The sequence below is a fragment of the Lagopus muta genome, chromosome 10 (assembly GCF_023343835.1).
Source record: "Lagopus muta isolate bLagMut1 chromosome 10, bLagMut1 primary, whole genome shotgun sequence".
Taxonomy (NCBI): Eukaryota; Metazoa; Chordata; class Aves; order Galliformes; family Phasianidae; genus Lagopus; species Lagopus muta.
Genome location: NC_064442.1, coordinates 18,379,988 through 18,407,911, shown reverse-complemented (window position 1 = coordinate 18,407,911; position 27,924 = coordinate 18,379,988). Strand labels below are relative to the sequence as shown.

General features: G+C 43.8%; 1 protein-coding gene across 3 annotated transcripts in view; it reads left to right on the top strand.

Annotated features, from left to right (window-relative positions):
• Positions 1-26,977, top strand: part of NEO1 (neogenin 1) — a 178,940-nt gene extending 151,963 nt beyond the window's left edge. Inside the window, exons 18-29 of one of the 3 annotated variants that reach the window (XM_048956119.1) lie at positions 1,412-1,550; positions 3,993-4,100; positions 7,181-7,375; positions 8,038-8,070; positions 11,602-11,670; positions 12,449-12,596; positions 14,279-14,517; positions 15,043-15,135; positions 19,618-19,776; positions 21,315-21,569; positions 21,750-21,886; positions 24,340-26,977. In XM_048956119.1, the coding sequence (XP_048812076.1) occupies positions 1,412-1,550; positions 3,993-4,100; positions 7,181-7,375; positions 8,038-8,070; positions 11,602-11,670; positions 12,449-12,596; positions 14,279-14,517; positions 15,043-15,135; positions 19,618-19,776; positions 21,315-21,569; positions 21,750-21,886; positions 24,340-24,423 (1,659 nt within the window). In that variant the 3' untranslated portion in view covers positions 24,424-26,977. The remainder of the gene's footprint in view (positions 1-1,411; positions 1,551-3,992; positions 4,101-7,180; positions 7,376-8,037; positions 8,071-11,601; positions 11,671-12,448; positions 12,597-14,278; positions 14,518-15,042; positions 15,136-19,617; positions 19,777-21,314; positions 21,570-21,749; positions 21,887-24,339) is intronic. The other 2 variants (XM_048956121.1, XM_048956120.1) reach the window with 2 other exon arrangements.
• Positions 26,978-27,924: the final 947 nt, after the last annotated feature.

Below are 27,924 nucleotides of genomic sequence, written 5' to 3'. Positions count from 1 at the left end.
CAGCCTTGAGGAGAAAATTTCTCTTTAGGACATGTCACTACTTCACTGTCCAGGCCAAAGGTTTTTGTAGCTTCCACTGAAGCATCCCTTATTTCCCCTTGGCGCTGCATAGAGCCAGGGGGGGCTGCTGGGCAGATGGGGAAGAGCTGCTCTGACCACGTGGCTCCTGCTTGCACAGGGAGGCTTTGTCACTAGCAAATAGAACTGTCCTGCTCTGCGCTTAAGCATTCAAACCATCCAGCCGTAATCACTTCTGCTTTGAAATGACACTGAATTTTGTAAAAGTAAAGGTTTAAAGATAATGGAGGATTTGGTTTTGAGTAGTTTTATGATATCTTTATGGTCTGTCAACCCCTGTGATGTCTTAACTGGCAAAATGCACCCCTGTGACCAGGCAGAGCGCTCGGCACACGTTCAGGTACCGCCCGGCTGACAGCCTTCTGAGCTTCCGTGGTGGAACGAAAAAGCTGTCATTGTGCACTTGAGAAATAAGGGTTTTCTCTGCCAAGTTTGGGCTGTATTATTCTACAAGACTTCCAGGAATGTGCATTTATAGGTGGTCTCTTCCTCGATAAAAAGAATTATCTGAAAACTGTTGTTGTATGACCCTGTCAAACTTTGGAGCAACTGTAATTCTGCGTTTAGATTACTGCAGGTCAAGGTAAGGAATGCAGATAGATGCAGAACTCTTTTTTTTGTAGGCCCCAAGTACATTCTGCTTGTGTTCAAGTCCTGTATAACACCTGTCAGACAGTAAAGGTTGAGAATTTACTCCTTTAATGGCAGTTACAGATCACGCTGAGCTGTATGCACCTTTCAGTGTTTGATCCCAAACAACAGTTCTTTCTGGAAAAAAACCCACCCCTAAAGCTTCATTATCTTCATGTCTCTCAGCACCTGTACCTCCAGTTGATGTATATATTTGTAACGTGTGTTAGAAATGTAATGAAAATGTTGACAGGATTTAGTGAGGAAGATGCAGGCTTCAGGAAGGGCCTCTATTGTTGGCCGTGCTTCATTGTTTTCCCTAGCTCCATCAGTTAATGAAATGCTGTAAATTACCGCCCCCCAGCAGGCAGTGGTTCAGCCTGCTGCATAACAAGTGTGCCCAGGACCTCGTATTGCTTTGCATTTCTTATATGATTATTATTTTTTTTAATTTAGAATTGGCTGCTGTTAGACGCTCTTGCTGATTGCAGAAGGAATTTCTAGTTCAGGCTGAAACAACAGCAGATTAACAGTTGATTAATGAATTGCATGACAGAGCAGAAATGTTAGTGAATTAATAACGGTGGTTAAGAAATGCAGCGATGCCGAGGTGCTTTAAACACGCTCCTGAGAGAGGGCAGCCTGGAGCTGGTGGTGGATGGCTCTCAGTTCAGGAGTTACTGATGCTTTGTTTTTCTTCCAGACGGCCAACGCGACCACTCTGAGCTATTTAGTGACTGGCTTAAAACCAAACACCTTGTATGAATTCTCCGTGATGGTGACTAAGGGGCGAAGGTCGAGCACGTGGAGTATGACAGCCCATGGGACAACTTTTGAACTAGGTACTCATCTGTGTGTTGGGAAGGGCTGGCGTTCCTGATGAGACGCACCAACTCTTGTCTGCCACAATCCTGCCAGAGGAGCAGCGTGCCTTTAGGATGATTATACTGATGAATACTTGCTGGGATTTGGTCAGAAATTCTGATTAAAAAACAGCGTACTCCAGAATTCAAAGGGATGATTGCGTGCAAAAAAATTTACATCAAATTACAGCGAGGTAATGAATAATGCACCACAGTTCACAGACGGGAGAGTGAAGCAGCATACGTTTGGAACATCTCACAAACACTGTGCTAATAGCAAATACAAAGAAAATGATTTAGCAAATAATAATTAATACTTGGTATACATATGATGATAATCATTACAGTGAAGAAGTGCACGAGGCAAATGAATCAAAAACCAGAAATTCAGACATCCAAATGAGGCCGAAAGCCTTTTTCTCCACCAATGCTTTGTACTTCCCCTGCTGTGGCAGTGATGCTCTGGCAGTGCAGCTGCAGGGCCCTGCCCCTCGTTAGCCCCTGCCATCCCACAGGGTGAAATGGCTTTTGTGCTGTTAAACCCACTGCTTGCTGTGCTGTTGGGTCTGTGTATTTGAACTGGAAGGACAAGAAAGAGTATATTCAAATTACGCAGCAATTCTGCTACCTGATTAAAATCTAGCAAAAAAATCAAGCATGTGAAGAATTGGTCAGGTCATCCAGTGCTCTGAAACAAGAATGCACTCCCCAGAAATAGAAAAGCTTGGAGCCATGGAGCCAGCATAGAGGCTTGCTTCCCCCCCAGTTACTTTGCATTACGGTGCTGTACCTGTACTTGTGCTGGCAACACACACAGCTCTCATCTAGAGCCCTTTGCTCAGAGCAGCAACAGCACACAAAAAGATCTTAAAAGGAATTTGAAACTCAGAAAGTGCAGGAGTGGAGGAGAGATACAGTGATACAGTTTCATTTTTTCTGTTGAAATAAAAAGTCCATTTCTAACTGGGGAGGTTGTAAAGAGCACTGCAAACATGACTTGAAAGCTTGGGAACTAGAAGGCAAAGGAGAAAAAAAAAAAGAAAAAAAAATAGGCTAAGTATGTTTTCTCATTACAGATCTTGTGATTTATATTACTTGCCAAATTCCTGAGTGTGTGACTCATTATTTTTGAATACTCACGACTCGCAGTGCTGTGTGGGACTCTCACCCCGACTGATGCTGAAGAGAGGTCTGGGATAACTGCTGTCAGAGTTGGTGTGTGCTGTATGGATCTCTGGAGGGAGGGCTGGTGCTGCAGCCCTGCTTTGTGTGTGTGTTGCAGCTCGCTGCAGGGCCTCAGCTCAAGCTTTACATCCTTTCTGAGGAGCGTGCTTTTAAGTCCTTAGGACAATAATTACAGGAATTTTCAAGTTTTGCTTTTACCAGCCCTGGTTTCCAACTATTATTCTGCATGGAGCTAACAGGCAGCCAGCTCAGAGGATGTGTGGATTAATTTCTAATAGGTACTACACATAAAGCTCTTCCAATGCGAAAAACACTGCGTAAGCACTAAATGTTCCTATGCTGGTATTAAATATCCGAGGCAGATTTACTTTGCTAAAAGTAACCTAATTAAAAGTCTCATGTTTTTTTATAGCGTGGCGTTCCAAATGTAGCTGGTTAATGCACCTTTGGAGGCCGGCTCCATGCATTTGAAAGCCATTAATCCAAGCCCCAGCTGGATGTTTGTTCTGAGCAAAAAAGGGCTCAGGTTTCAGTCTTGCACTGCAGTGGTTTGTGCCATTTCCTGAGTTTCCAGCAGGAGGGGGCTGGTGGGAGCAGAAAGTTCCTCCTCTCTCCTGCTCTTTCTCTGCTTTGCTCTCTGGAAACACAAGAGGAAATGTTGGATGATCATTCTCCAAATATTTCTGGATTGCAGATGCTTCTGTGGTGCACGTTTCCTTGCAAATCACAAACCTTAGGTACAGTAAGGTGGGACTTGCAGGTGGTGATTCGAAACCACTGGTGGATTTGCTTTACTGATTCAGATTTGATGTTACCAGGTGTTGGTCTCACCATAAACCTGAAAATGTGGAGATATTTCTTACATCTCTGCATATACATGTATTTATTATTCCACAAGTTGATGTAATTCTCCTGATGTCTGAACAAACTCGTGTTAGAAGTCACAGATCCCAGCTGCTGCAAAGACAGCGTTATGTTGAAGACACCTGTGCTCATTGGGTCATGAATCACAGCACCTGTCAATAGAAAGGCTTTAGGAACATGGGGGCCTCCCATGGTAAGGCAGTGCTGTGCTCCAGCTGGCCTTTGCCACTGCACCAGGATGGCAGATTGGTTTAAAGGGGTTTTATTCTTGTGTGTGCCTTTCTCCAGTAAAAAGGGAAGGTGCTGAGGTTCCTTCCATCCAGTGAAATGGGGCACGCTGTTTCTGATGGCTCGTTTTCCATTTGTTTGCAGTTCCTACTTCACCTCCCAAGGATGTGACTGTGGTGAGCAAAGAGGGAAAGCCTCGGACCATCATTGTGAACTGGCAGCCTCCATCCGAAGCCAACGGCAAAATTACAGGTGCAGTTTGCGTGAGCTCTAAAGGCAGATAGAGGATAGCTTGTTAAGAGCAGAATGTAATCTGCATAACTATGTGAACATGTTCCATACTTCATTTAGCCCGGAGCTATCCAAGGGTTCAATATCATCTTTGCCGATCTCTTTAGTGGCTCAGATTAATTATTTACTTTTGTACCTAGTAAAAATATAATAAGATATAAACTGTAACTGCAGTGTACAATGGGAGTTGAACCAGAAATATAATTGAAGGTTTAAATGTCTCAATAACCTTTGCCTTCATCGGCCTGCACTGTTCTAACCATGTGCCTCCAGAAATTTGTCTGTAATGCACCTGGCCTGTCAGGATCTTATTTGGGAGACTCTGTCCCAGGGCACTTTGTCATCTTTCTGCCATAGCTGTGGTGCAGAACAGACTTGGAGCCTGCTTATTACTCCCCTGACATAATCATTAGGAGTAAACTGTTATTTGACTTGGTAACTGCATCACTTTCGTGTCGGATAAATCATTTATGGAGAACACTAATTACTGTTACCTTTCAGGAAGCGTTCTGTTTGGATTCTGTTTCTAAGGGCTTTCTGAAATAATTCACTTCAATTTTCCTTTTTTTCCCCCCCTGCTTAAAGCAGATTTTATTGGCATATAGTTTGCAGTGTGTGATTTTGCTTTTGTCATCAGAATTCAGTGCAGAACCAAACCCTTGAAACCTGTCAGCAAGGGGAGAGTCTGATCACACGGTGCTGTAGCCCACGTTCTAGACAGGAGACACAATGAATCTGAGTCCTCTGAAAGGCAGGATGCTGGAGATGCTGCACTCAGTACAAACAGTAAAATCATGAGCGTTGTTGTAAGACAGCATCATCAAGTATTTAATTACAATAATTTAAGTATTATGTAAAGAAAAGACCCCAGGAGAGCAAAGTGGCACTGAGCTCGTAGCACAGAGGCTGCAGGTAAGAGCTGTAGCACGGATACAGCTCGAGCAGAGCAGCCCTTGCTCTGTGTGCCTTGCCTGAGCCATTGCTGTCTGTGTGCACTGGCAGCTGTTCAGATTTTCTCTTTTCTCTGTATGAAGCCGATTCTGGGTTACTTTATTATCAGCAAGGTGTTTCCTCTGTATGGGAAGGAGGATTTGAGCGGAGCAACAAGGGCCTTAATCTTAAGTGCAGGTTAAAGGACATGCTCACTAGCAACCAGTGAGGTCATTGAGGCAGGTGTGAAACATAAGGCTCAAAGAACCCTCGGTTATATCTGTATGCTCTTAAAAAGATAAGCCTGTCACCTTACAGCCTGTGTGTACGTGGAGAAGGGAAGGCAGTGTACAAAGAGATCAGCATTTCCTTACACAGTGTGATTAGTGAGATGATCTCACACGTCTTCCTTCCCAGTAAGAAGATGTCTGTACTGTGAAGCAGAACCTTGCAGTTATTCCTACGTGTTTCCATTCAATATGTAGCATGTATTAGAGATCTGTTTTCTAAAACATGCACGTCCATAGGTGAGTGGTGAGCCCACCAAGGATAAGATTCAGATTGCCAAGGGTGGGATTTTGGGGACGTGGGAGCTGAGTGCCCTCTGCTGGAGAAAGCCACTGCCAGTGAGAGAAACAGGGTCTTGAGTAATTAATTACTGATTAACCCAACTCAGTTGGTTCTGAGCACTGGTACCAGAAATGCTGTGCAGTGATGGAATTCCATGCACTCCATAGCACGTCTGTGGGAACTTGTCTTTTCAACACTTGTTTTTGTTTGATGAGGATGGGATGGATGGAAAATACTGAAATGTGCTAGTCTGGATTCCAGATGCTCTTACATCATTATAATTGCTGACTAATTAGTACAGTCATGAGTAAACTCAGTAGTCTTGTGCCACTGTGCTATAAATAATGCTTTCAGCTGTCGCCGTGTGTGTGTGTTGTCCCTTTGGAGACAAGTTGCAGATTTGTTCCTTTGTGTCCACTACATGTAGCAAGTTATTAAATCTACCCCCAGTGGTTGACTGTGCTGCCAAGGGAAGAAATTAAGCATGCCAGACCTACAGCTGGTGTTTCAGGCGTCACCCATGCCATAGTGATTGCTGGGATGTACGTGAATTTAGGCTATCAGCAAGGCTTCCCATTGCTTCCGTGAACTGGAGGGTGTTACACAGAGCCTGACTTCCCTTTCCTTCTGTAACCCCCATGGACAGAAGGCCTGTTGCACAGGGGAAGCAGCAATTTATTATAGAATCATATAGAATGGCCTGGGTTGAAAAGGAGCACAATGCTCATCTGGTTCCAACCCCCTGCTGTGTGCAGGTCGCCACCCATCAGACCAGGCTGCCCAGAGCCACATCCAGCCTGGCCCTGAATGCCTGCAGGGATGGGGCATCACAGCCTCCTTGGGCAATTTGTGCATGAGGCTTCTGAGCTAGCCCTGTATTTTTGCAAATCAACACCAAGGGCTGCGTGCTCTGTGTGGCAGAACTTGCCAAGCTTTTACTTTGCAGTGGTTTGTATTTGCAATATAATAACACATCACTCACTCTTCCCATACTTTTTTTTTCGAGGACCTGCAAGATAGCTTCAGTTCTCTTCAGATTGTTTTCTTTGTTAAGAAACTGAAAAGTAGTGCTAATCGCATTAGTTGTGTCTAGTACCAACTCATAAACACACTTTCTTGAGCTGTGCATGGGAATGTTCTGATGTTTCAAGGTTAGCGATTTTCTCTAAGTATTAATACTTGGAGGATGTATTGAGAAGAGTAGCTTTATGTTATTTTACATTATTTAGTCCAGGAACAGATAGAGATGGAAATGAGGAATTCATCCATACTTTATGAGCAGTGGTCAAAAATAATATTGATATTCTAAGTGGATTTTTTCCTCTCAACGTACTTCTGAACAGCTCAACATTTAAGAGGGAAGGCTGTCTGATACATGAATGCACCCCTAGTCTTTGAAAATGTAAGAACACACTTTCAAAAACCCATAATCGTTTGGTTGTGTAAATATCATTAATAGTCAATAGAACTCTTGCTGTTAGATCTTATGACTATCGTGTTCTTTTATGTGTAAAATCCTTTTGTTTCCTTCTTTTGAATAGGGTACATCATTTACTACAGTACGGATGTGAATGCTGAGATACATGACTGGGTGATTGAGCCCGTTGTGGGGAACAGGCTGACCCACCAGATACAGGAGCTGACCCTCGACACGCCGTATTACTTCAAAATTCAGGCCCGCAACTCGAAGGGCATGGGGCCCATGTCTGAGGCCGTCCAGTTCAGGACCCCTAAAGGTAAGTATCACCTGCATCCAAATAGCTTCACATGGTCTGAATGCCACATCTCAGAGGGTAGGACACCAAGCAGCACAAATTTTATACTTAAGCTGAAAAGAAGGTGATGAAGTTTGATTAGAATAGAATTTTCTCTCTGATTGCTCTTGCGTGTAGTTAATACATATGCAAATTTTGCTCAACTATTTGCTTATTTGTGTTATTCCCAGTGAGAAGCTGGCCCGTAGGGCATCTAATTATCAGAGGGCCCAAGTCCCACGTGTGCATTTTAAAAAACAAGTTTCTAGTTGCTTTCAGGCTTGAGGTCCTGCGTGTCACATGCTTGTGATGCAGCAGTCCAAAGCAGCCAGAGCTGGGGAGCACCAACCAGCTCATGGGGATGTGGTGGAGCTGCAGTGACACAGCAGGCTTTCTAATCGAGGAGTGCTTGCTAACTGGTGAGCTGGCATAAGCATCTCACATCCCTGGGGGAAAAAAAAAGCAAGAAGAGGTAAAAGATAGAAATGGTAACAGTGCTTTCTCTGTGTAACTGTGGTTAAAAATTTAGAGCTTAGTGCCAACAAGTCCATTTATGCTGTGTGAAAGTTGAAATTCCGTCTCTCGCTGCTTCAAGCCTTGTGATGTTTCTCTTGTTTTTTCCTTCCCTGTGCTTTTCCCACTAGCTGAATCCTCAGATAAAATGCCTAATGATCAAGGTAAATGAACAGCCGTGCTCTCTCTCTTACTCCATCCTTTCCACGTGTTGTTTTCCTTTCCATGTGCTGTTGCATCTCCTAAATGAAGCAAGAATCTGCTGCTCTAAATATATATATAATTCAAGTTCCTGTTGTGCTTTTAATAGTGGAATAACTGGAAACTCTATTTGTGGTTCGAGTGTTGGGAATATAAAGTGGCCTCTGTAGTCAGATGTCACATGAATGGACAAGTGGGTAATGCCAGAGGTGAATCATTCTGTCAAAATGAATTTGGATGAAGTGATGTTCCAACTAGCTTCTGCCCATGGATGCGAGATCTCAGTGTATAGAGGAGGAAGATCAGACAGCTATCTAATTAGCACAAGTGCTGTTTTGTGAGCTCTACATCTATAATTATTTTTGTAATAAAGGAAAGTGTGTCTGCTCTAGAAACCCTTTTTTCTGTGAGATTCTGCTTGGCAGCTCATTTAGACTCCAGTCTCCTGAAGAGCACAGTTAGCTACTAACAGCCTTAGTGCTCCCTTGAAAAAATGGTAGCTTTGAGTTTCCTGCCTTGCATTATACAGCAAATGTCCCAGGGCTATTTTTGCTTTCTTCCAAAAAAGCTGCAAGCCTAATGAAAAGGGGAAGAATTAGTCTAAAGGGATGAGGCTAAAAGGACTTCGGCAAGCAGCTTAGACATGCAATTAAACAGATCCTGACAGGGTTTGAGAATGAGCTTTTCTTAACTCGCTTTCAATCTGTTTAGAAGTAATTTCTTAAATACGCTTTTACCTTCTCTGTACTAACTGATGTTGATAGTAGGCAGTTATGGAGCAATTTCTTACCCAGATTCATAACGTAGATGCTGGCTGAGGTGCAGGCTTGTCTGGGGGAAGCAAATGCTCCCTGTTCTCCACTGCAGCAGGAATGGAACAGGGAAAGAGTAAGAGGGTTTACCCAAAAGTTGCCGTTTCCTCTTCTGCACTCATCTTCTAACTTCATTTCAGCAGACAACTGAGTTCTCACCAACGTTATCATCCTGAAGTGACATTTTCTTCTACTAACAATTGGATGAATGTTTATAAACGTATATGATTTAATACATCATGAATGCCAAGGGAGTTTTGTTTCAGGATTCCTGTAAAAGAGGGTAGAGATGATAAATCATGGCAATAGGTTAAATGTAGAAAAGAAGAACATAAGCAGAACACATGCTTGGTGACAAGATCTGTACCTACAGAGCTGTGTCCTTCAGGAAATACCAGACAGGTTGCTCAAGACTGGGAGGAACAAGCTGCAGTGGGACTGAGGCTCTGAGCTCGATGGTTCTGTCTTGCTACTCCCCTCTTTCAGGGTTGTTCTTTTGCACTAAGCACCCTGAATTGTTCTTCCACACACTCAAGTAACACAGAGCTTGTATTAGGAGGAGTTGCTGGCTGTTGCTGTTGGGCTGCAGGGCCTTTGTCTAGTAGAAGAGCAACAGTTAAGGCATCTTGTCCTAGTAAAACTATCCTAAAGTAGCACAAAATGAAAGCAAGTTTGCCTGGGTGCAGACAACTGTATCAAGTTCAGGTGAACTTGAACTTGATACGGAAGGGAATGGAGAACCTCAGCATCAAAGTGAGCTGCTGAATGAAGGCTGGTTGGTGGCCATAGAGGCAGTGCAGTGTACGTGTTCTTGGCTTGGGCATATCCCAACATTTTCAGCACCTAACTAGGATTTGCATCCTTTGTCACTGATGCACCCATGTGGGGGTGGCGTGGCAGTGAGCACAGAGCCCTGATGAGCTGAACTGACTGCAGCTGCCACGTGGTCCCTGCTGGTCTGGGCAGGTGACTGTGCATATCTCATTATCTACTCCATCATCCTGTGTCATCTGTTAACTTGAGTAGCAATTATTTTAATTTTCCTTCCCAGTGTTATTAAGGATATTGAATTATACTTGGTGAGCTCAGGTCTTTACAGAACCTCATTAGAAATATCCCTCGTGAACAATGATTCTGCAATTATAATTCTTATTCTTATCAGCTAATTAGTTGTTAATCTTGTTAATAGGTGCCACATTGCTTTTTTATTAGGCTATTTTTAACAAAGCATTGCACAGCGCTTGGCAAAATGTTTTATAGAAGTCTAAAGATAGCATGTCTGCATAGTTACTAATGATGTTTACAGTCAGATGTTCGTTGGAAATACCTGCTTCCATCCAACAGAAAGATGGACATGAAGCATGCCACCATCTCTGGCTGTCGGCTGCTCCGTGACCTTGCCCACACCAAGGCCCCACCTGCTGCATTACAACTGCACAGGACTGTCTATTAGTCTTTTTCAAACCTAACCAAGTTAGCTGTATTGCCTCCGAGCTCCTCTGGAGCTCTGCATGTCTTCAGGGCTGGGCTGGGACAGAGAAATCACCTCACTGTTTTTTCCACATCCTTTCAGTGTAAGTGACCTGGCCATATAGATCTAAATACATTAAATACAAACTGCTTACAGTTCTGTTTAATTCATTTCATCTGTCCAGTGCTTCAAAGTGAGAACGTGCTTCAGCTCAGTGCTGTGTCCTTGCTGGACTGACAGCTCCTAATGGTCATTGCCATTACACAGTTGTCCTGCAATACATCTTTTCCATATTTGAGACAGCACCTAACTTCTCACTGTAAACAGGTATCATTTCTTCTTAGTGGCCTCATTGGGGTTCATCTAGTTTTCCTGCTGGTACCTTCTGCTGTTCTCACCATGTTCTTATCAGTTGTCTAAGTTACAGACTTTGACACGAGGCTCATAATTTCCATTTCACATACATCCTTTTACATTTAGTATTTGTTGTTTAGAGTGGATTTTTTACCTAGGAAAACCCTTCTTCCAGTTATGAAAGTGCTGCATTTGAGGACTTTTGTTTTATGTGGTTTGGGACTTTTGTGTGTATTGTTGTGTATCCTGAATTGCTGTAAGGGAAGGTTGTTCCTGGCACGGTGTGGTTATCTTATATGTGTGGTAATTTTGCATTAGTGCATTCTACTGAAAACACAAAACAACAAAAGAAGCCGGAATTTTTTTCTCCAGAAGCATTTTAGTGATGCTTCATTGTCAGTTGTGGAAATGTGGAACAAGGGGAAGAGAATGGGGAGAAGTTCAAAGCAGGCCTGAGTGCCTAGGCAGGGACTTAACACTTACAGCACTTTGCTTCCTCGCTTAATGTAATTAGGGATTAGGAAGAGAAACCTGTATAATTACCGCTTCAATATGATTAACTGTACAGTGTGGTAAAGCCATTTGTCTCAATATATACCTGTGTATTACTGCAAATAATTGTTATTATATTTTTTAAGATGGAACAACGGGCTGCGCAGGAAACCAATTATTAAACAGCTCTTCTGAAGTGGTTCCCTCCTTGGAGGAACACCTTTTGTGCAGGGGGGGAAAGTGCTCACAGCACTTGGGAAAGAAGTTCTGAAAGAGCTGCCTTAGAATGCTGCAGCGTGTGGGAGGTGTGGGTGTGCGTGGATGTGGTGGTGCAGATGGAATTACCACCTGTGTGACTTTTCCAGCTTCGGGATCTGCAGGGAAAGGAAGCCGCCCGGTGGACGTGGGGCCGGACTACAAACCCCCGCTCAGCGGTAGGTGTGCCGTGCTGTTCCGGAGTGACAGCACACTGCTCCCAGCCCTCAGCAGATCTCTTCCCGTAACTTTGTGCTCTTTATGACATGAGCTGTTCCCACTCAAGAAATCGTATCACACTTCTTTCAAAGCACTCTTGCCTACTGCATATGGTATTTGGAAGAAATACCTTCACGGGCGTTTGCGTTTCAGTCTGATAGCGGATCTTGTTCTCTGCTTAGTTTTAAATGGCTGCTGTAGAGCACAAGTGTAAAATTAATTCAGTAAGAACATATCAGGAAGGAGAAAAACCATCTTAACCCCTTCTCCTTATTAGCGCTGTGCATTGTGGCAGCCCTGCCCTGCGGTAGCACTCATTAGCATTACATAAAATGTGTTTTCCTTTGGAGGAGAGTGCCTGCAGTTGAATACTGATAGGATTTGTGTGATTACTGGGTCCGAAGGAATGCCCGCATTGTTTTGGTTCTAGCAAGGTCCCGTGTTAACTCCTCAGACTCTAAACTGTTGGATTTCCTTATGGCAGCTGTTTGAGTAGGGTGAACTTGAAATTTTATAGACTGTTAGTTGGAAGTGAATCAATTAAGTGCCTTCTGCATGTAACAGTAGTACAGAAACACAGTTTGTGAATAACGAAATAATTAGTAAGCGTTTCAAGAGAATTCCATCTGGCTCACTCCACTCATCTTTATTTCCCAGCCCGGATCAGTGCCCCTTGCTTCTGATGGGGATCTTCTCCAAGCCTTTAAGATAAATAACCCTTCTCTCCCTGCTCCACAGGCAGTAACAGTCCCCATGGAAGTCCGACCTCTCCCTTGGATAGCAACATGCTTCTTGTCATCATAGTGTCTGTTGGGGTCATCACCATTGTGATAGTGGTCATCGTCGCCGTTTTCTGCACGCGTCGTACCACTTCTCACCAAAAAAAGTAAGCTGTCTGGGTGGCACTCGGCCCCCTCCTATCTTTCTCCTTTAATTCCAGGCAATCCATCCTTTATAATGGTTCAGAATTTTTTACTTTGAAGTCTAGAGGGCTGTAGAAACCATGTGCTGAGATCCAAATAATAATGCAGTGCTGGAACATGAGTTTGAGTTCCGGTGTTCAGAAGATAACCTAGCTGTATTGGTGGATGTTATGGTGGAGATGATGATGATGTTCTTCTGCTTTTCCTAATCAGCATTTCAGAATTTGCAGCCATCAGTGGTTTACAGAATTGAACAATGCTTTCATATAGACCTGCACCTCTTCCTTTCTGAAGATAAATTATTGTTTAAAATACTGTACTGGGATTATCTTGCATTCCTTTTTGAAAATCAACTCTGTATGTTTGCAAGTAATGACACCAACCTTTGATGGGTGTCCTACTGCAAGCTCAGATGGTCATTTGAGAGCTGGCATCTCTTGTTACGCAGCTTCCATTGCTGCTTGCACCAGGATCAGAGGCAGAACCAATTCAGACAGGGCAGCATGCTGGCCTAGCTCCTGTGTTTCTAGTCCTGAGCATCTGTGTGAGATCAGCGGCTCAGGCACATTCTCACTTCTGTTCGTAGCGTATATTTCACTGTGTGGAGCAGGTTTCCAAGCTGTGAATGATAATATCTAATTTTTAGATAGATGACTGGAGTAGAATCTGGTGTGGGATTCTGTAGAGCAGTGCTCCAGAATCCTAAATATAGGTGTGTATCTGACTTCTGCTCTCATTTTGGTGACAGAAATGATGCTTCCACTCATGGGCTCCTGAATGTTGTTTCTGCACGTTCTTTCAAAGAACTGAAGAGAACTCAATTGTTTTAGAATATGAAGAGGTTCTTTTATGCAAAACAAAGTTTTAAGAAAGCGATGAAAGTCAAACTTGTAAGATAATCTCCACTTGTTTTGCTCAATCTGAACCATTCTGCAAAAATGCAAATCCTTTCAGAATGGAATGTGGTCAGGTATCTGAGCCACATCTCCCAGCCATGTCTGGCAACTGCCCTGCCTGGAAGGGACACCTTTCTCTGTCATTGCCAAGGTCTGAAGTGAGTATGTGGGCAGTACAGTGCAAGAGCTCTAAATTTCAATTTCCCAAAAACCCTTCTTGTCAAATGTGGAACAAGGAGCCTCACACGTGCTGTGGTTAGTTGTGTCTAGTCTGAACAGCAGTAAAATGAACGTTCTTGTCATTAGTCTTCAGGTTAACCATGCTATTGGGGCAGTGAGCTATTTCCACGCTCTTGTAGCTATTGTTTGAGGTTGTTTGTAAGCCCTGGAGCACAGCACAGCATGGTGTATGTGCACTCCATGCTTAGAATATTCCCTCAATAGCTATAAGCACTGGAAACTTAATTTTTGTTAATGGAAGCTTAGACTTCCATTGTGTGTATGGCACAGTTCTGCAGTATGTGTACCATTTGAGAGAGAATTCTGCATCAGAGTATGCGGAATATGCAGGGCTATGCTCTGAGATGCCAGATGTGCTTATATGTAAAATTCAAAGCTTCCTGCCCAGTGGGTGGCTTTCGCTCAGCTGGATGCAAGATCAGAAAGAAATCTCAATGAAAATTTGCCTTTTTCCACCAAGTGAAGGGAAGCATACATCTAAGAACATGTTATTTGTTTTCCCTCCCAAGGAAACGGGCTGCCTGCAAATCAGTGAACGGGTCCCACAAGTACAAAGGGAATTCCAAAGATGTCAAGCCTCCTGACCTTTGGATCCATCATGAAAGACTGGAGCTAAAACCCATTGATAAATCTCCAGATCCCAATCCCATCATGACAGATACCCCAATCCCTCGCAACTCCCAGGACATCACCCCAGTTGATAATTCCATGGACAGCAATATTCACCAAAGGCGGAACTCCTACAGAGGTGAGCCATCAGCAAGTACTTTGATCCTGAGTGTTAAAATATATTTTACTATATCTGGCAAAATCTCTTTATTCAAGTTTTCTAGGCCATCGTATTTCTTTGTTCTTAATTTCCAAGTAGTTAATTTGCCTCATGCTTAGTTTATAAGGCTCTGTGCAAGGAAGAATCACATGTTTTAGTGAGAAAACGGAAGCACGAGTGTTGGATGATTTTTCCTTCCGTAAAAACTGATCAGTTTTCAGTAGTTTGTGTAACAAGTGCGTGCAGTCAAGCATGCAGTCTGTCTGTGCTAGCCTGATGGCCTTGAGAGCCCTTCCAGTGCCCAGTAAGCTTTACATTAACTGTCCTCCTCCTGGTGAAGGATAGAAAAGCTGGTTTTGTCCATTGCGAGTCACAAAAATGCTTCCCAACAGGAGAGCCCTCCTACACACCCAGAAATAATGAGAGGAGGATTGAAATCATTTTGGTATGGTATCACAGAAGTCTCGCTGCCGTGCAAAATAACCTTCATTATTCTTCCTCCAGGGCATGAGTCGGAGGACAGCATGTCCACGCTGGCAGGAAGAAGGGGGATGAGGCCCAAGATGATGATGCCTTTTGATTCTCAGCCGCCTCAGCGTAAGTCTACAGCCCACCTCGCTGCCTTGGAACCGGGAGCACTCAAACAAGCCGTGTTGATATGTATGCACACACACCCACACTGACTTCATCTCTGACTTAGAATCTCCTAAGTAATTCTCCCATATCTGCAATGGAAACGGTTCAAAGAAAGCATCCCAAATCCCCTGTTGTGAAGGCAGTGTTTGAGTGAGCAGGTGGTGTACTGCAAAAGGGGGGTGAATTAGGAACGTGTCCAGCAGTCTGTCTCAGACTTCAGCAGTGGCAATTGCAGGTGCTTTTTAGGGAGATGTGAGCCTGGCTGCTTTTTGTGGTCCATCCTCTTTGTGTTCTGCCAGCTGCAACACAGGAGCTGTAGATGATACGTTGCCACCAAGAGTTCTGTGGTCTAGTTACTGACCTGCTGAACAGGTCTAACCCCTTTCTGAATTTGCTGTCTGCTTCTAGTCTCCCATGGTAGCAAGTTCCAGACATTCAAAACGTGATGTCTCATATAGTTATTTGTACTGTATTTTTTTTAACCAATCTCTTGCTGGCTTCAACAAGTGATCTGTCGTTCTAGTATCAGGGCTGGTCAGTCTCCACTGGATTCATCTCCACCATTAGTCATCTTCCCAGCCATGTAGTACAGCCTTTTGAGCCTCTCTTCATGAGGCAGCTACTCCATCCCCTTGATCCTAATCTTAAATACTTCTCTGATTGCTTCTGGGCCTGAGTCAGCAACACAGGTTACTGATTAAAGCTAGTCCCACCAGCACCAGTATGTGGGGAATCTCTGCTGACTCTTCTCCATCTTGAAAATGTATGGATGATCAGTAACTGGCATCATCTTGAAACTTTCACAGGAATCATGTTCACTTTTTCCTCGATGGCCATGTTTACCTGTACCTGCATTGACCGAAACATCAAACAGAACTTTTCTCCCCGGTGCTCAGTTCCTTGTGAAGTCTTGACTAGTCTATAATTTAGAGCCCACCCTCAAGAGGCAAACAGACATCAGTATGAATGTACAGCAGAGCACAGCAGTGGCTCAGGAGCAGCTTCAGACACAACTCAGTCGCCCGGTGAGGGAAGATGAGAACTCAGCAGTGTGTCACCATGGCTGGCTCAATGTAAGGCATCCCTGTTGGTGAGATAGTTCCATAATATACTGAGCAGAAGAAACAGCTTTGAGTTGTAATGCTGTTCTTTTTTTCCTTTTTAAAGGATACCAGAAGCCTCTGCAGTAGGTACAGCAGTACTGTTCCACAGCGTGTCTGTTACACTAATGTAGTAGAACGTGTTTCTATCACTGATGGGGGCTGAGGCTTTTGGTCTGGCAGAGCAGACTTCTAAATGAGAAGGCTGCCTGGTGTTACTTCTTATTTATGTGCTTCCCTATCAGTTAATGATCTGTTGAGCAGAAGTGCTAACTTGTGTTTCTATTGCTTCAACAAAAATTCTTATTCTTACTATGAAATATTTTAAGCATTAGAGCATACCTCTGTTCTACAAATAATAAAACTCTGAGATGAAAAGGGTCTTTGCTAAACCTCCCAACAGCTAGACTGGAACTCAGGAGCTGAACTCCTGAACTCCTGTATTTCAGGAGTAATATCTACTTTTCTTGCTTTAAAGTAAGTAGTCTGATGCTTCCTGTTTTCTCCAAGTTTTACATGTATCGGAGAAGAGCAGAGGATAGATTGATGCTAATCACCTTTATTCTGGTTTGTTTCTTCAAAGTTTGTCTGCTGTCAAAGCTGGGTGTCCAACAAGGTGCATGCAGCTGATGATTTCCACATTGCATTCAGACCCCATAGAAATGCAGACTGCACGGAGTCTTCCTTTGCACTCTGATACTGACGAGTGTGTTTTTCTCCAGATGAGATACAGCATTGGACAAACACATCAGAGTACACACAGCAGCCAGTGCTGAAGCATGCTGCACAGAAATAGCATAGCAGTGTTGTGCCTCACGCTACGTTAATTCTGTGAGAAAGGCACTCAGCAGCTTACCTGATCAGCCCCACATAGGATGGAAGATGTGCAGCTGACAGGCTTGATAGGGGCAGTGGTGGCACACGTCTTATGAAGGCAGCATATTCCAAGTGCACTGCTTGCTGGCATTCAAGCTGATCTGATGAAGCTGACAGATACAGTTGTGGATATGGTTTTTCCTTGCAGCACCAAACCTAGTTTTGACATCTTATTTTGATACCAGCTCTGCTGTGTTCGCTTGAGAAGCGTACCTGCTATTCCTGCCTTATAGAGTGCTGCTTTCACAGAGAGGAGGAGTGATTCACAGACACAGCTGGCTCAGTGCAGCAGGTCAGCACGAGGGAGAAGTAAGGCCTTCTGGTGCTCAGGGCTTGAAGTTGTTCTTGTGACTTCAACATTGTCTCCTGTTTGCAAAGACTTGCAGTAGGTTTCTGGTCAGTGAAAGCATTAAGGAATTGAGTGTCTTTTAGATACTTTTGGCAGAAGCTGTGCAGAAAACTGACATTCTGGTACATGAGGCCCTTCTCAGCAAGCAGCATAGCAGGACCATTCCCTGTGCTTAAATCTGTGGCTGCAGATAACTTCCCACTGCTTTTTCTTCTCCCCCACTACTGTGTTCAAATTTACCTCTTATGCTAAATTAGGATAATTTAATGTTCAGTTATATTTTCATGTACAATAGTGCAACAGGAATGGCGTGTGCCTGGTGGGTCCCTGCCTTCTACAGCAGGAAGACAAAACTTCTGGCAGGATGTTAGGAAGCAGAGGCCTATTCATTTTTTAACTCGCCACATTTCTTTGTTTTTTGATAGGAATTTTTTACTTCTTTGAAATTAAATGGCACATCATAGTCCTCGTGAAGGCCTGGTGGCACAATGCACTGATTTTTGAGCTGGATGGCTACGTGATTCAGATCTGATAACCCGTAATATTCATTGCAAAGTTGCCCTCAGCTTAAGCTGGATGGCAAAGTGGGATGGTGCACTTACCTTCCTGTGGGTCATTCTTCTCCCCCTTGCTCACTGGATACTGCTGTGGATAGTGTTTCAGAGCTATTACAATCTTGTTTACACTTAATTGTATGCCTTACAACGGACGTGCCTCCTACCTCACCAACACACAGGAGGACTCCTGGTGTCTCTGATGGCTGTCATCTCTGCCGTGGCTTCTGACTACACAGCTCTTACGTAGTGTTCCTCCATTTGCCAGCTCCCTGGGAGACGACGCAGCATTTCTGTCTTCCTTGAAGCTGTTGGTGACAGCACCTCATATTTTACTGTGGCCGTATCCCCTTGCAGCTCTTTCACCAGGATTGAAATCTAGCACCGGGCGCTCAGTATTCGTGTAGTCACCTGCAATTACAGGGGGCTGATAATAGAGATGGCTTTCTGTTGGGCTGACATAATGGGAGAGGGAAATCTGTTGTTACCAATAGGTGATCTCTGTGCACATTGCCTCCTCTGATCCAGTCACACATTGTGACAGGCTGCTTTCTAGGAAATGAAGGAGTCAGAGAGTTCAGGTTTGTTTAGTTGGTCTTTGAGTTCAAACTATTCATCAGTGCAAGGAGTCTTAACCAGGCTCACCATAACAGTGACAGAATTGTTTGTGTCTGTTCTAAAAAGTGCATTTCAAAGCCAGCATGTGTGGGGAATTTCCAGGAAAAGTTCAGAACAAATGACCCAGCACAGCCGTTTCTCTATGGTGTTGGTGGTAGCGCTGAAGTTCAGCCCTTCCCTTCTGTTTTCTGTGCTAAGACTCTTTCCTTTCAATGATGTGAAGCAGTTTAGTGTTTTATGCATTGTAAGAATTAAACTGTGTGCACTCTTTTCTCCCATGTGGGGAGTGGTGGGACTTTGCTGTTACAGCAGGAGGGTGAGGGCAAAGGATGACTTACAGTAAGTATAAAATTCATCTGACTCAAACAGAAACAATAAAACAGGAAGATGGCAGAGGGGAAAAAAAAAGAAGAGGTTTTTGTTTAAGTGCATTGGAGCAGAGTTTTACTAATTCTATACAGAGGGAGTGAATAGAGCCTTGGGTGTCTTCTCCTACACTTATTTGTCTTACATTAATTAATTAACCAAAGATGCTGCATTTAGCTGAGAAATTCAATGACAGCCAAAAATGATTTTGGAATTTGAGTTTGTGTGTCTCTTCTAGTAAGTCTAACATTTATAGCATCATGTGAAATATGTGGAAGTGCTAAAGGGAGCTGAACTTTGTTCTTCTCAAGTGCGACAGAAAGCTCTTGGAAGATGCAGCCAAGAGAGATTTTTCTGTGCAACAAAATGGAGGTGCTGCCTTTGGGGGGTTGTTCTTGTCCTGGTGGGAGCTGAACTGGAAAACTGGCACTGAAATGTTGTTTTGGTATCACGAATCTGCTGAGCAGTTGGCTCTGTTGTTCAGCAGTGCTGTGGGAGAAGGGAGGGATGTGGTGCATTTCAGTACACGCGCACGTCTGTCTGTATGTTAAGCATTTTTCTGTCTTGTGTTCATTCACAGCTGTGATTAGTGCCCATCCCATCCATTCACTCGATAACCCTCACCATCATTTCCACTCCGGCAGCCTCGCTTCTCCAACTCGCAGCTATCTCCATCACCAGGTCAGCCCGTGGCCGATGGGCACATCCATGTCCCATTCAGACAGGGCCAATTCCACAGGTGAGATACAAACGTCCAGGCAGATTTTGATTGTTATGGAACAATGAGTGAAATGTGGAAATCGAGAGCTGGAATGGAGTTTGGTCAGCCTCTGCTGGGGCCTTGTAGCAGGACCGACCCAGCTGGTACATTTCTTTCTTTTGCTGTATCTCTTTGTGCTGAATGAAAATACAGTTGTGAGGTTTTTAGATGGCAGCTGCAGTTTCACCTAGCACTGTGTTTGCTTCAGTAGGTGACCCACAGTATGTTTTCTGCTTCATTGCCAAAAAAAGACAGGGAGAAGGAATGGAGGAGAAGTTATTTCCTGTAGAGGCAGAGGGATGGGTTTAAGCACAGAGGATATCCTTGTGTTAGATTGAGCTTTCTGTAACCAGCTTCTTGTGTAGGTCAGGTATGGATCATTTTGATAGGAGATAATGCCCTTTGGAAAGGAAGTTTAATGTTTTGTACACACTTCAAACAGGAGGACTCCTTATTCTAAAACCTTCAGCCCTGGTGTCTGAAACAGCCATTTACATCCAGTTTGAGCAAGTTAATTTGATAATAACTTTCCTAATTGGTTGTGTTTAAACGCAAGAGAGGACTAAGGTCCAGGCTTTGTTCCTGGGGCTCTCTGGTTAATCTGCCTGAAGCACAATGAAAATTGTGCCGTTTCCTGTGCAGTGCTTTTCAGGCTTGAAGTGCAGCCCATCACTGTGGTTTTTGTAACACCTCCAGTGCTGTGAAAAATTCTGAAGCAACAGTGTCAATAGAAAACAAGTAGGTAACATTGAACAGTTGAAGTGAATCAGGAGCTTCTCTAGTTCAAGGTCTAAATTTTAATTAAGATGCCAGAGCCAAGAGAGTTGTTTTCTGTTTCCTTATGAAGGCATGCTATAAGGCTGCAGTATGCCAGCAGACAGTGTCTTAGAGGCAGAGGTCTCTTGCTCTGTTTGTACCTGTGAAGTGGCAGCTCTTGCTGTCCAGTTCTTGTCCTGCATGTGCTCTGAGTGGGCTCACGGTGTCCTGAATTCATGATGCCATCCCATTTGTCCTTTCAGCTCAGGGTGGAGCCTGCTGCCTGGCATTTCATTTTAGCTTTCAGCAAGTAAAGGGATTTGGAGTCTGTCAATCATCTTGGAAAGAGAACTGGCTCTTCTGTACGTGCTGCAGTGATATATGCATACTTGTACCTATGTAACAATTCCTATACTGTGAAATACTGAAGTGTAAAATGAGAGGGAAGATTTGAGTCCCACACTGTGGTCCAAAGTGCCAACTGTGTCTTGTGACACACAGTTGTTCCAGTGCAAAACTGCTGGTTGGTGTTGTACCTGTGGCCTCCTTCCGTTCTCAAGCTTTTGTTGGTGGGCAGCTGTTGCAGTTCACCTTCAAACAGGAGAGTTGCACAGAGTATTTGGTCAACTTGTGAATCCACTTCTTAGCTTAACACAGCAATCTTGGAAAAAGCGCTTGTCAACACTGCTGCTATGTTTCCATTTGACCACAGAGACCGTTTGTGTTCCAGGAAACAAACCACATGTTTTGGTCTGTCGTAGAATCCGTTCGGAACACACCGAGCTCTGACACCATGCCGGCCTCCTCGTCCCAGCCTTGTGCAGACCACCAGGACCCCGACAGCAGCTCGGGTGCTTACCTGGGCAGTGCACAGGAGGAGGATGCGGCCCAGAGCCTGCCCACAGCTCACGTCCGTCCATCCCACCCGCTGAAGAGCTTTGCAGTACCAGCAGTGCCAGCAGCCGGCTCTGCCTACGACCCTGCGCTGCCCAGCACCCCACTGCTGACCCAGCAAGGTGAGTGGGGATGGGCAGGGATGTGTGCAGATGGGAGGGGATTGGAAGGAGAAAAGGGTGTGGGGTGGGGGGTGTGAGGTAAGGTAGAGTTGGGCAACGAAGTAAATCCTTTTTGTTCTCCTAACAGCTTTCTGAATGGGCAGAGAACTGGGGCCTAATTGTGTCACGATTTCTTTTAAGCTCCCTCCCATCCAGTTCACTCGGTGAAGACTGCATCGATTGGGACTTTAGGAAGAACACGGCCTCCCATGCCTGTGGTGGTTCCCAGTGCCCCTGACGTGCAGGAGACCACCAGGATGCTCGAGGACTCGGAAAGCGTAAGTACCCTGGCACTGCCAGCAGCTTTCTGGGGCAGCCTTTGTCTGTGTGATAGCTGTGAACTTCAGTAGTGACTGCATTGAGACTTCCAAAGGCAGAGGACAGTGAGACTTCTGGCTTGCACTGACTGCTGTTTGTACGTAAACCCACATAAAAACATCATAGTGCAAAAACCTTCTATGCAAGGCTGTAAATTCAGAGAATAAGCACCTAAATGTAAGCACGAGTAGTACTTTTCAAATCAGAAGATTACCTGTGACCATACCTCTATTCCTGTTTGCACAAAACAGATGCTGTTCTTCCATCTATTCTGGTCCACAGAGCCCACCAAGTCAAAGCTGATAAATCTTCAGCAATATTTTGGTTGTCCCGAGGCTATTAGCTGAAAATAGAGTAATGTTCTCTAGCATTTCCTTTCTAATTTCTCTTCTTGTGCTCAGTGCTGCAGGTTTCTTGCTAGCCTATTGCAATTACAAGAAGAGAAGAGTGAAGCCCGGATCTGTCTGTAGCAGTACCCTTGATTCTTTTCAGCACCTAATGGAGTTGCAGCCTGTGCCTTTGGCTTCTATTTGCAGGAGCTATAGAAGTTCCTTGCACGTCTGATTTTTGCCTGCTTTCATTTTGCAAGCGTGCTGTGCGTGGATTCTCTTAAAGCCATGCAGCTGCTGCTTATGCTGCTGCGTCGCTGCCAAGCATAGGAGTGTCATTGCAGATGAAGAACTAAGTATTGATGCCAAAATGCTTCAACATCACAGATATGTTTTTATGAGAGGAATCTGGGGAAAAATGCAACAGTTGAGCTTCATTAAAAATAGGCTGCTTTTAAGAAGGGAGGACGTTTGATGCATCAGGCAAGAGCTATTTTCTTTTGAAAGTGCAAGCCAAGAAGTTCTTGTATTAGCTGTTGTGTAACTGTTTGAATGATTTTCTTATTTCCTTTTTCTCCTCTCCTTTTATCATTCTGGTGTCTTTAATTCACCCTTTTGATTGTATTCTGTAAGTGCTGGGCTAGAGATTGTATACGTGCTTGATTTGGTGCATTTTGCCCTTCTGTTGTCACTCCTTGCTGATTTATTTAGGATTGATACCAAAATACTTATAATTCATAAATAAGATTTATATTTTAAATATACTCATGCATAAATATAGCCACTGATAAATTTGTACAATATAAAGTCATTGTGCATACTTTATGCCCACTAAAGTAGGAATTATAGAAGGTAGTTAGGATTAGAAAGTGATCCAAAAGGATTGAGCTTTTAGAATCACAGAATGGCTGGGTTGAAAAGGACCCCAGTGACCATCCAGTTCCAACCCCTGCTGTCTGCAGGGTCACCAACCAGCAGCCCAGGCTGCCCAGAGCCACATCCAGCCTGGCCTTGAATGCCTGCAGGGATGGGGCATCCACAGCCTCCTTGGGCAGCCTGTGCCAGTGCCTCACCACCCCCTGGGAGGAAAACTTCCTCCTGAGGATCTTTTATGAGATCCTGAAGGACTGAGTCCAATTCCATATTTATTAATTCCAGCTCACTGATATTTATTGTTGGCCAGCAGTTGGCAGATAACAGTTTTGACACAGGGCAGAACGGACTTCTGTGGTACGAAGGAATCTGGATTTCTTGGGAAACTGAACATGCCTGCAGTGTTTATCTGTGTCAGTGAAAGAAAAGGTTTGCAGCTGGAAGCAAAGGAAGGGGTGTCAGATGTCCCTGGAAGGACTCAGCATTGTAGTGTGCAGGCAGCTGAGCAGTAGCTTTCATATTAGACTCCATCCAGAGGCTCTCATAATGTGCCTCCAATGTACCAGAGCAGAAATGGTACATATGAGATGTGCTGCTCTGGGTTTGGCAAAAGCACAGCTGGTATTGGAACGCAGCATGGCTTATCTTTCTACTCTGAAAACAGTGGTGAGAGAAGGAGGAGGATTTAGAGAAATGCTCCAAAAGCAAAAAAAAAAAAAATAGAAGGAGTTGAAAGCTACACCATACTGGGAAAGACTTGCTATGAAAAGGCTTTGGGGTGCACTTGGTGAGAGTGTCCTTAATAATAAAATTAGGAGAGCTGCTCAGTATAGCTGAAGCTAAACAGTTGAGGCTCGACATGGAGTACCATCTGTTAACAATCACAAGTGATCTTTAAAATAATTCTGTGGTGATGTTTTCAAATGACCTGCTTGGGTACCCATGCAGCCATTGCCTTGAAGGAGGAATTGATACCTGGAAAACAGACAAGATGATCACAGTCTCAAAATCAGTGAAACTATGAATCACTACTGCAGAAAGCTGTGTTTAATATTTGAGTGTTGTTCCAAGGTATTAATTTCTGTAATGCAATAAATCTGCTTAGCTGTGAGTCAGAGCCACAATCTCCACCAGCATCACTGAGCACTTCTTTCTGTTCCTTATGCCAAAGGAAGCAAAGCCCTGGCAGTAACCCTTTCCCTCTCTCACAGAGCTATGAACCAGATGAGCTGACCAAAGAGATGGCCCACCTGGAAGGACTCATGAAGGACCTTAATGCCATCACTACAGCATGACCACCTTCACCAGGACATGACTCCAGATTGTTTCACACGTCTTGGGACTCAGCCTTGGAACACAAGGAATTGTACAGTAAAAAAAAAATAAATACAGAAGAGGGACAGCACATCGAGAGCATCCCCAGGAGGCAGAGGAACCAATTGGTGCATTTGTGCTACAGCTGGTCACAGAGGAACGACCTTCCCGGCCATCATCCTGTAACAAAGTCACACCAAGCTGAGTTCCATTTACCTGCTGAGTCCATGCAGGATGGGACTGAAATCTAGCATCCAGACAAAAGGAAAGAGAGTGGACTTCATAAGTTTTATTTTTTCCTGGTCAGGTTTTGTCTCAGTGGTGTGATTGCCCTGCCTTTTCAGTGTTGGACATTTGCATTTATGTACAATTTTGTGTTTTTATTTTATCTTTTTTTTTATATATATATAAAAAGGAAAAAAATAATGTAATCAAGGAAAAAAAAAAAAAAAAGGAGAAACTATTGTTTTTCACAGCCTAGGCTGACATTTGACTGCTTGTTCTATTGTGTATGAAAATTCATTGCCAGTGTGGGTTGTTCTATTTTGTTTTTTTATTCTGCATATAATTACGTCCCCTTCTGGCAGTTAATCCATGGCCTTTTGGGATGCTGCACTGTTATTTGTAAGCTTTTTTTTTATTATTATTTTTATATTATAATTATTAAAAGCCTGACTTTCTCCTCTCATCACTGTGAGATTACCAGTCTGTTTGAATTGAAATGTAATTTGAAAGGCTTGTTTGTTGCTTTTTTGTGCAGTTTCAATATTTTGAGTGGGGAAAAGTAGATGGGGAGGGAATCCAGGGGGAGGTTTCATTATTGTTGTTTTGCTGTCTTTCTACATTGACTCGAAAGACTGAAGAAAATGAAAGCATCTTCTGTACCGTCCTTCCTTGTAACTCCAGCATACTGTGTCTCTGGTTACTGAATTGCAGTGAGCCTCATTTAGAAACATTAAAAAAATTTCCTCCTGTGAAGTAGGTTACCTTAAGTTTAGATGCCACTACTGCTTGTTTTGGCAACAGTGCTGTTTTGGTGTTGTTAGGTTGAAGGCAGCTCTGTGGGTGCTAGGAGCTGCCTGGGCCTCTCCTCAATCAAAGGGTATTTTCCCATCTTACCTTACACTGTGTCCACAGGACCCTTCAGCAGCAAGTCCAACCCCAGTGCAGTTTCTCCAACCCAGGCCCTTTAAACAAGAAGCCTTCTCTTAAGGATTCTTGAGAGATGTAAGCAAGGAAAATTGGTTTTTTTTTTTCCTATTCTTTTTGAACCAAGTGAAAAGGAAAACAGTATTAGTGACTCAGGTGCTGTTCATGTATCTGTCTAGAAAGGAAGGAAAATCAAAAGGGAAATCCATTGTGAGGGGAAGCAAAATCTTAATCTGTTTTCTCCTTATGCAGATGATTGCTTGGCTCTGCCACAGTCTGAGGAAGAATGGCATGAAAGGAGGGACTGTATCTTACTAAGAAAAAAAACAATTAAAAAAAGAAACAAAACTCATCTGCCCAGGAGATTCCTCTGCATTTTCACTGTTAAGATGAAAGGAAACCCAAAACTGACTGACAGGGAGAAGCCATTTGATTTCTCCTGGAAGCTCAGCATCACCAATAGAGGGAGTGCAGGTACCAGAGGCACTTGCAGAGCCCACTGCTGCCCTGCTGCAGCAGAACGAGCTGTTTGAGATTTAACAGGACAAACAAAACCCCCATTGCTTCCCACCCTTTGTATGCTTCTAACTAAAGCTCTGGGCCTGCATTCTTGGTGCCCACTGCTGGGGAAAGGAGAGCCAACAGATGGTCCAGAGTGCAGAAGGCCTTGGGCTGTGGTTTTACTTCCTTTCTTTGCCTGGACTCTTTGTACTGTCATTTTTAGCACAGTTGCTGGGTTTATTTATTATTAAGGGGAGGGAGGAAATCAATGAATTGGAGCACTGTGGGCTACCTGGAAAACTGATGTTTGGACTTTTAATCAAAACAATTCAGGGCAAAATAAGCTACAGAACATGTATTTCAGTCCTACAACCGCATACTTTGTCCTGAACGTTTTCCTGGATGGATGTTTTCCTTTGCCTATTTTTTACCTATACCCAAAGAAATACCATCTTACACATACAGTATTCTTAGCTGGTGGGTCTTTGTGAATATTACTTATGTATAACACCATGAATGTTAATATTGTCATTGAATTCGGGGAGGGGGAATATTTTTAATGATAAAACAACTGTTCAAAGTTGGTTTTTTAAGGTTAAACTAAAAGAAAACATTTATTCAATTCAGTGTACAATCTGTATTGCACTTTTTCACATTTTAATGCTACGTTTTCTTACATATCCTGTGATTTTAAATTTGGACATTGTGTATCCTTGTAGTGTCATAGTCAAGCTGTTGAGTGGCAGCTTCCCTCAGAGAGATTTGGGGAAAAAGCAAACCTGTATATTGTTTTATGACTCTCATGTAGAATAATTTTAAGGACTGCTGTAGACATTTACCTTCCTGTACAATTTTTTTTTTTTTTTTTTTTGGCCTTTCTGTAGTATTTGCTGTATACTCTATGGCTTTTTTTTTTTTTTTTTTTTTTTTTTTTTTTATAACTTCATGTTTATTATTTTGTATTGGACATCCAATACACTTTTTTTAATCCAATCAAATTCTGGTCTGCTTGGAGAGTTTCTCTTCTCTGCTACTCCTCTACCTCCCTTAATCGACTCGGTGAGCAGTGCTTGCGCTGCTTGCTGTGGTTGGTCAAGCTGCCTCCTCCTGAGGAACACAAGGACACCATTCCTCCCCTGCACACACACAAACCCTGAGAAAGCACTGTCTCCCTGACTAAGCTCAAAAGCTCGACAGCAACAGTGCCATTTGTAACAAGCAAGCAGCAGAAGAAAGGATTTCAAGTCTGGAAGTTCATTTCAGAGAACAAATAGCCTTAAGACAGTAAGCCCCAGAGAAGTGACACTGTAATTCTTTAAACATAACACTCAAAATGCTGCCATATCCTCTTTGTTACCTTCATGCCCAATCCAGACTGCTGGCAAGTCAGCCAGCTTCCCCATTTCCTTGTGTCCCATTTTCCTGGGGGCATCAGACCCTTCCTTCCCCCCAACCTCTGCAAACAGGAATACAATCTGCTGCACTGCTTCGCTCCCCTGCTACCCCAGAAGTGATGGGGTACATATAAAGGAGTGAAGAAATTGGGAAGAAAGATGTAAGAGATTGGGTTGGGAGCACCAAGACACAGCAGAGCTGCAGGCATGGACAGGCAGTACTGCAGAGATGTGATCTCTGCTTACTAACCTCAAGTGAAAGCAATTCCTGCTCCGGCAGCACATACAGTACGTGCTTTGGAGGTCAAACCAGACGAAACGGTGCTGGTGAGGGACGGGAAGCCCATGTTAGGCCAGGCAGAAAGAAGGACGAGCAGCTGTAACTTGCACCCTCGTGCAGCGCCGGCAGTGCAAGGCAGGGACACTAGATGGCAGCGA